At 54.5% G+C, this 8,883-nt stretch overlaps 1 protein-coding gene across 1 annotated transcript; it reads left to right on the plus strand.

The window, feature by feature from the left end:
* Positions 1 to 1,098: 1,098 nt before the first annotated feature.
* On the plus strand, positions 1,099 to 2,631 carry OLIG3 (oligodendrocyte transcription factor 3; the record flags this gene model as incomplete). Its single annotated transcript, XM_082406084.1, has 1 exon — positions 1,099 to 2,631. Exon 1 carries the CDS (start codon positions 1,816 to 1,818, stop codon positions 2,629 to 2,631), a length of 816 nt encoding a protein of 271 aa, XP_082262210.1. The 5' UTR covers positions 1,099 to 1,815.
* Positions 2,632 to 8,883: the final 6,252 nt, after the last annotated feature.

Genomic DNA, 8,883 nt, shown 5'->3' on the forward strand with positions numbered 1-8,883 from the left:
GAGGCTTGCAGTGACTCTGCCGCGCTGTGTGAGGCCCCAGCTGCTCGAGGTTCCGGGATTGTTTCGCTTTCGCACTTTGCACCCAGACACTCAGCCATAACCTAGCACTTGTCTCTGGTTCCTCCGAGCCCGGAGCTTGGCGGTGCCCACGTTTTTCTAGAGGCCGCCGCCGGGGCAGTTTCCCTTCCGGGAATTTCTGCCTTGCCGCCCCTCACGCTGCTTAGCAAGTTCCGACTGACAAAAGCACAGCAAGACGGAAGAAAGATCGGCGCCGAGCTCCCCCCTCGAACCGAAGGCTACAAACTCCAGGCCTCCTCTTTACCCCCAGAATGGACTGCGCGCGGGAGCGCAGGGCCCACGCGCGCACGCATCAGGGGCCCTTCAGATCCTTATGGTGCCGAACCACACACACACACACACACACACACACACACGTGGTGTATTTTTTTGACGCTGAGCCCCCGCTCTCCCCGGACCGCTGATGTGGGGCCGCCCCAGCCCGATGAACCCACCCGCCCCGGCCGCGTGGCGCTGCGCTGCACATGCTCTCTCCGCGCGCACGCACAGCAGTCAGAGGCCCTGTAGCCGAGCCGCAGGCGGGGGCCGCGCCTCCATCTTCAGCTAGCGCCAGGGTCCAGGGGCTGTGGGGTAGCCAGGGCAGGAACAATCTCCCCTGGAGTTCTTGGGAACCTTTCCAGTCCTTAACTCCCTCCCGCCTCCTCGGCTGCTTTTCCTCTCCTTTCTCAAGGGGCTCTTACTGTAACGCCACGGTTGGTTTGTTTCTTCAGTTCCAGGTCTAAGAAGTTACAGAATCTGGCAAAATTGAAATTCTTTCAGTAATCTATTTTTCAAAACGAAAGGGAAGATCTAAAAAGCAAGAAACCCATCTCCACAACAGTGTCAGGGGGCCTACCCGTCACCAGATATGGACATCCCATTAAAACCACACCGGAGGGCCCAATAAACAAAATGAACACAATGTCAATGTTTAGGGAAAGAAGCCTAACGAAATAAACTTCAGGCAGTGCATGCACATCGACAGGCATTCTCCTGCCCCTCCCGCCCCGCCCCCCGCGCATTGAACCTGCCCTTCATCTGCATCTCTGTCCTTGAAACCATTCCACTGAGACTTCTTTTGCCCACATTTTCCAAAAACTGGGGAGTAGCTGTGAAAGGGAGGAGAGAATGTTTCAATTCCTCTTTCCATCCCCAGAGAATCTCCTCCTGGCCCCCTTTCCTTCCCTTCCTTCGGTTCCTTTAGGTGTGATTTGGTTAGGGAAATCAGGAAGGGGAGTGGGGTGAAGGAAAGTTTTTTTTAAAAAATCCAGAAGGCGCGAGCTGGAGCGGTGAGTGTGTCAATCAGAGGGTTTTGTGCCCGGGGGCTCCTAGCGCTTCTGAGCGGAGGTGTCCCTGGGCGGCCCCACAATGAATATGAATAGGAATCCTTGCTAAACGGGGCCGCAAAGCGCACCGCCCTGAATGATTGCACGTCATCCTAACCAGCCCAGGATAGATAGGAGGGTTCCTTTTGTCTCTTTTCTCCGCCGCAGCTCTATAAAAGCCCCTCTTTTTCAGCGTGAGTTGAGTTCAAGCACACACCAACTAGCTGTCCAGGAAACAGCCAAACCAGAGAGAGGGGAGCGGGGAGGGAGAAAGGCGGGGAAAGGCAGTGCCTCAGCTTTTCTTCTCATTTCTTGCCGCTGAGACGTGGGTTACTGGGCTGCAGCTTTTTTTTTTTTTTTTTTTTAATTCAAGATTTTCTGTAATTTCCTTCCTAAAGTCTCACCACGGTAGGGCCGCATCCCCTGTCATAAGATGAATTCTGATTCGAGCTCTGTCTCCAGCAGAGCTTCTTCTCCGGACATGGATGAGATGTATCTGAGGGACCACCACCACCGCCATCACCACCACCAGGAGAGCCGTCTCAACTCGGTCTCGTCCACGCAGGGCGACATGGTGCAGAAGATGCCCGGGGAAAGCCTTTCGCGGGCCGGCGCCAAAGCCGCGGGCGAGAGCAGCAAGTACAAAATCAAGAAGCAGCTGTCGGAGCAGGACCTACAGCAGTTGCGGCTGAAGATCAACGGACGCGAGCGCAAGCGGATGCACGACCTGAACCTCGCCATGGACGGGCTACGCGAGGTCATGCCCTACGCTCACGGGCCCTCGGTGCGCAAGCTCTCCAAGATCGCCACTCTCCTGCTGGCCAGAAACTACATACTCATGCTCACCAGCTCCCTGGAGGAGATGAAGAGGTTGGTTGGTGAGATCTACGGGGGCCACCACTCGGCCTTCCACTGCGGGACTGTGGGCCACTCGGCCGGCCACCCAGCGCACGCCGCCAACGCCGTGCACCCGGTGCACCCCATCTTGGGAGGCGCGCTCTCGTCCGGCACCGCCTCGTCCCCGCTGTCCGCCGCCTCGCTGCCCGCCATCGGCACCATCCGGCCTCCCCACTCGCTGCTCAAGGCGCCCTCCACCCCGCCCGCGCTGCAGCTGGGCAGCGGCTTCCAGCACTGGGCCGGGCTGCCCTGCCCCTGCCCCATCTGCCAGATGCCGCCGCCGCACCTGTCCGCTCTCTCCACCGCCAACATGGCCCGGCTGTCGGCCGAGTCCAAGGACTTGCTCAAGTGAGCAGCGGGCCGGCCCGGCTGCGGAGAATGAGGGGAGAGCGGCGGGAGGGCTCGAGGTGCCGGGCCGGGAGGGAAGAGGGAGGCTGGGCGCTCGGCCGGAGGGAGGGAGGGAGGGCGGGGGGCTCCCGAGGCCTCCCACACCGTCGGAGAGATCTCAGACCCTACTTGACCCCCGGAGGGAAAGAACTAAAACCAAACTGCAATTTCTAGGTGGTAGCGAAGGGGGGCTCGAACCAGACGTCGTGTGTCTTGCATGCATGCTTCTTTTCTCCATGCCGCGCCGGTATTTCTCACTGTCATACGCTCTTGTCAAAACGGCATTTGTTGTATAAAGACGGGATCGGTGTAGTTAAACACCGCGAAGGGCCTTTAGGGTCGCTGTCCATGCCTCTGGCTCTGTGTTCTCACCTTGGAAAAGACAACCATCCCTTTTGTGCGAAACAAATGTAAATATTTCCTTGAGATGGATGCAGTTAGAATTGTCTATCCTCTCCACAGTTGTTTTTCTAGAGCCAATGGAGGGAGAGAGAGAGAAAGAGAGCGAGAAAATCTCAAGACTCAAGTTTTGAATTTCAACTCCGGTCCAGGGCATGACAGCTCTTCTGTGGGTTTTCTTTAAGACGCAGTGTAGGTCGAAAGAATGCATGCACGCTTCTAAATGAATCTCGTCTAAACATGTTGTGCAGGCCGTGATGCCATTTTCCTTGTAACAAGGATTTATGAGGGAATTCTCCGAAGTACTCCGTATATCTCTGTCTGTGGTTGTAAGAAGTGAAAAAGGGGGCAGAGTGCAAAGACCCAAACTCACGCACAGGCGCTTCTCCCCCACCCCACCCCCTTCAAACTCCATTCCCAACCTTCCTGGGCTGTTTCAGGGGCCGGCGACTGCAAGAGCTTGGGCTCCCTCTGCGAGCTTGCCCCATCCCCCCTTGCTCAGTTATTCTGCATGCGGGGTCGGCTCTCTCCATCATCAGCTTTGAAAACTTACTGTGGTTTGGGGAGGGGTGCCGTTTTTATTTTCCTGAACATTTGCTTGAACTATTTTGTTAGGGCTTCGAAGACAAGACCTGTCTTTATTTTTTATATATTCTTGATAACTATGATATATTTATTAATAACCAGTGTTTCTGGATGAGAATTTCAAATAAAAAAGAACCTTTAAATCCTGGCTTTGCTTTTGCCTAAAATTTTTGAAGATGGGGGTAGTGGGTAAGGAACATGTGGACCCAGTAAGGTATATCTGGGAGTGGGGGGGAGATCTGGGTGGGTGGGCAGATTCGAAGAGTTTTCTCTGATCATTTACAGGTAAAGAGGTCAGACGCATTGGTGTTAATTATTACAACGAAATATCCTTCAAATGGGGGCCTTGTCCATGTCGCTAGTCTTGTGATATTTGAGCTCCTATTTCTCTGCAGTAATCAGATCCTCATAAACTCAACAGTTGAGATTTTTTTAAAAAGTGATCTAGAAACCCAAAGTGACAGGAAATGAGAGGCAGAGTGGTGACTGCGCTGGCTGTGTTGGCAACAGATGAGAACAAAACAGTAAGTTAACTTCTTTTCACTTTAGATTGACCGTCTGGCTTTAAAAAAAAAATCAAGCAAGTTAAAATCCGGTATATGTTTTACAAATCGAGGAAGAGTGATCCTAAAAAATAATCAAATGCCCAGCCCCCCACCAGCCCCTTGGCAGCAAGCTCCTCAGAGATAGGGAAGGCCTCTCTGCTTTGTAAGGTGAGCTCGGAGTGATGCCAACGACTGCCCAAGTCTCAGCATCTCCAGATTTATAGTGGGAATTCTCTCTTTCCTCCCTTAGAAGATCCCATTAGTTGAATGCAAGCTATTTGGAAGTGCTATTGTGGTGGGGGGGTAAAGAGAGAAAAGTCTTCTACGTAAATAATGGCTAAAACGGGGGTTATTTCAATCGATTACTTTTCTCTCTTCCCACTCCATAACGTTTCCAGATAGTTTGTAGTAGCAAAAGTAATCCAGCAAGAAGGTTTTGTTTACTTGTTTATAGAGGACAAGAAATCAAGCTCTGGTAATGATAACTCGACCAGCACATGCCTCTATTTCCCATTAAGGATAATGGAAACCTGATTGAAATGTACCACCCCAGAATCTGCCTCTCGGCTTAGATGTAACAACACCTCCCTGTTGGCTGAGGCCTAAGCTCCTCTTCAAGAGGGGGAGGCCAGGCAATAGATCTGTCTCTCTCTAGGATCCAGGGTAGACAGCACATCTAGGAAGCTTCTACCCCTTCCTAGGTCCCCCACTGCACCTCTCTGGGAGGGCACCTCTGTGGGTCCTGGGTCTATTTAACTCATTCTCCTCCATCTCTTTTTACCCCCAGCTCCCCCACTGCCAGGGAGATAGATCTAAGTGAGGGTCTACAGTGGAGGGTGCTTATTTCCTCTGGTTTTAGGCAGATAAATGGGGGAATAATCGTCTATTTCCCAAGGGTGATTCATTTCTCTGGGTGAGGAAAGAGCTGTTGAGGATTTATTTGAAACCAACACAAGGCAGCCCTCCAGCCTTTCCCTGTGACTTTATTATTTAGAAAAGAGGGGAGAGGGAGAAGTTTAATCAATCAGGAAAGGGACTTTCCCCTGAGTCACTGGCTTCTTTTGAGTCCTGTTTTCAAAGGCCTGGTCCTGGGGAAAGACAAGAGGCCTGACCACTGGCTTAGTGGTGGGCTTCATCCCTTCTCTAGAGCTGGGACTTAAATTGGGCACTGAAGACAAATGAGGCCATGCTCCTTGTACCAGAGGAGTGGTGTCTGTGCTGCCGGGGCACGCAGGAATCCCTTGAGTTACCTGCAGTGGTCAGTATAAAGAGCCGTGTGAGATGTAGAGAACAAACGTATGGACACCAAGGGGGGCAAGTGGCAGAGGGGGATGAATTGGGAGATTGGGATTGACATATATACACTAATATGTATAAAATGGAAAACTAATAAGAACCTGCTGTATAAAAAAATAAATAAAATAAAATTCCAAAAAAAGTAAATAAATAAAGAGCTGTGTGGTTCACGCTCTGGGGGAACTGTGCTAAAAACAGTCTCGGGCCCAGGTAATTCTATAACGAATTCTCCAACCCAAGTGGAAAACAGACACTGTTTCCAGCATTGAGGAGGCCCCCTAGACTAACTGGTCTCTTTTCTGGGTCACAAAAATTCCTTTGACCTAGAGACCGGAGAAAGAATTCCTTTAAGAACAGTACAGGAACCCAAGGAGAAGGGCGATTTGGGAGCCAGGTGGTCTGGAGTTCTAGATTTATTGGGGAAGGAACAATCCCCACTTGCTTCCACTGGGAAGGGCCTTGCCCAGGAGCAGGCTGGTCTGCTTGGAGATGTGGCTTTGCAGGCGACTCTTACAGGCATTTTCCGTTAAATTCTTGATTTCCTGATGCCAGAAACAAATGTACCTGGCCGCGAAAGTGAGAATGGATTCTTGGCCGGATTTTCTTTTCACTGCCAATTTTTCACCTTATCGAAAGTTCTTAAGTTTAAAGCAGTTTTTAATTCAATCTAGAAACACGACAACGATCCCTTCATTCCACAGTAAACGTTGCTTTACATTTAAAGGGACGGCGAAAGCCTCGTGGGCAAAGGTATCTTGAGAAACCTAGACTAGAATCCTCACGAAGCCCTTTAAGCCAGTGACCCATCTTTAACGCGGGGAGAAAGTCACACTTAGAAAAGGAAAGCCGGCAGTAGTTGGCAGGGTCTGCTAAACCTTTGTTCCTAAAGACCCTCTCCCCCCTCCCCGGGGTTCCGGGGCCTTGGGTTTATATCCCCCAAAAAGGGCAGGGAGAGGTGACCGGAGTTAGTCCACGAAGTCCAAGGTTCCCTAACTCCTACAGGAGGAGGCCTTGTGTCCTCTCAAACTTTTTCAAGCTGCTGGGTCAAGCAGTTACATCGCCTCCACCGGTATCCTCCCCAGAAATTGCAAAAGCCCCTGCCCTCAGGGAGGACAATGGATTCTCTGGGCATCTCGCTCAGCTAACAAGATTTAACTGCTCTTTTCTTGTCCCTTCTAGATACTTCGGGCGCTTCTCTTCCTGTGCCGCCGCCCGCGTTCAAGGTGGTCTCCCAAGCCTGGGCGCCCAGACGACTAAGCTCTCGGCCCTCCCCGCCGATGCTCCCCCCGCGGCTCTGCCGCCCGTGGGGGCCTGGCCAGACCTCGGGGGCCGGGGCTCCGCGGAGCCTCCGCGATCCAGGAAACTCGACCCCGGGGACTGGCCGGTCCAGGCTCCTCGGGCTCCGGAAGAGAAGCAAGAGGAGGAGCCGCCCCAGAAGGGCGAGAGCAGTGTCTTTGGAAGAAATAGGCCGGGGGAGGGGCCGTGGTGAGCTGGGTGAACCTGCATCTTCCGCCCGCCTCTGGGCAAACTTGCGCGAGGACGAGGGGCCCCTCCCTCCCTCCCCCTTCAAAGTCTCTGAGCCTCGCACTTACCCGTTTCCCTCGTAAGCAGCCGGGAGGAGGCAAACCCTAGAAAGTTCGGGTCTGCAGTAATTTTTTAGTTGCGTCTGTTTTCAGTGAAACCTTCCCCTGGGACCCCGGTCGGGGGGCTGCGAGGGGGCCGGAGAAGGTGGGGTGCGGGAACCAAAGGGGAAGATCAGGAGAGCCGCTGGGCTAGGGATCGCCGGGGTCCCCTGGGAGCCCCGGGACCGGATCTCTCCCGACTCCCCCCACCCGTTTCGCCCCCCCGCCCGCTGGGGGCGCAGCCCCTCTCCCCGTCCTCTGCACCCAGCGGCGGGGAGCAGGGAGCCAGGCGCGGGTCTGGGTCCCGCGTCGCAGAAGCTGACCCTGCACCTCGCCTCTGGCTCTGGGGTCTAACTCGGAGCAAGTCGGGGCGGAGATTGCAGCTCCGCGCGGAGCTAGGGGCCCTGGGGTCGGGGCTGCGGCCCATGGGAAACATCGGTCTCCGCGACTCGACCCCCGACTCCTCTCCGTCCCCGCCGCAGGCCCAGCGAAGCCGGGGCGCAGACGACAAAAGACGCGCGGGAGAGGGACATCGCGGAGCAAGGCCCAACCCAGGCTGCGCCGACACTTGCAAAGAGCCTCGAAATACCTAAGCGTTTAAGGAAAGTGGGTGGAGGAAAAAACAAGAGTAACAAACAAATCCAAACTTGGGCCGAGCGTGCGGGCGCGCTCTTTCATCTCTGTTCCCTGCGCCCCTATGCTGGGATGCCCGCCGACATTCGGTCAGCTTTGCTAAGGAGATACGGCCCGGGTCAGCCAGGGCGGCCCGGGCTGCCGCGCCTTCGTCAACCGCGTTTCCTCGCTGGGGACCTCACGGAGGACCCGGTCGGCTCGCTCCCCGAGGCCCACCCTGGCCTCAGCCCCTGGCGCGGAGACTCTGCTTCTAACCCAACCCTGGCCCTGGCCCCGGCTCAGGCACCAAAGTGAGGATAGTATCCCTGCAGCCGGCACTCGGGAGAGGAAGTTCAGCACGCCCCGGGAATTCGACACGTCCCAGGGGAGGCGGGGATCGGGATCCGCTGGGGCTGGGGTCCCAGGGAGCTGAGAGGGAGGGGTGCGCAGATCTGGGCGCTCAACGCGGGGGCCTGGATTTTGCGCCGTGTCCTGGGGTTCGGGTGAAAGCAGAATGGTTGGGTGTCTCCATCCTGAGGAGGGCAGGGAAGGGACAGCGCCGAAGGGTCTGGGAAGCAACTTGGGATAACAGCCCTCAGAAGTTTGCGGATTCTGGCTGGCCAGGACTTGATCAGCGCCGGTCTTTCCCTCCGGTCTGTGACCGACACCTCAGAGGGTGCAGGAGCCTGGGCCTGATTCTGGGGGCGCCACAGTTTACGTGTAAAATGCAGCCTGTCAATCTTTAATCCCCCTTGGGCCTGAAAAACTCCCGAAGCCGGGTTCCGAGAGCCCCCCCCCCCCGACCCCCGCGTGCTGCTGAGCTGAGGTGCCGAGAACACGTTTCTGCCACAGGCAGGATCCTTAACACCTCGGAAGGAAACAGGTTGGAGCCAGCACATTTTATGAAGACTCTCTTCTCCTGGTTATTCAACAGCTCCTCCCTCCCTTCCACTCCCGGGGAAAGGGCAAGGAAATTCACAGCATCCTTTGACCCCACAAGTAAACAGACAGCTCCCTACTGCACTCCCAGCAATGTAAGCCTCAACATTACTTCCTTTGGTATTTCTCATAATCTTCCTCCTTTTAAGCAATCAACACTTTCTTTCTTTTTTTTTTTAACATCTTTATTGGAGTATAATTGGTTTACAATGTTGTGTT

Source organism: Balaenoptera borealis, assembly GCF_965194805.1.
Source record: "Balaenoptera borealis genome assembly, chromosome: 9".
Classification (NCBI taxonomy): domain Eukaryota; kingdom Metazoa; phylum Chordata; class Mammalia; order Artiodactyla; family Balaenopteridae; genus Balaenoptera; species Balaenoptera borealis.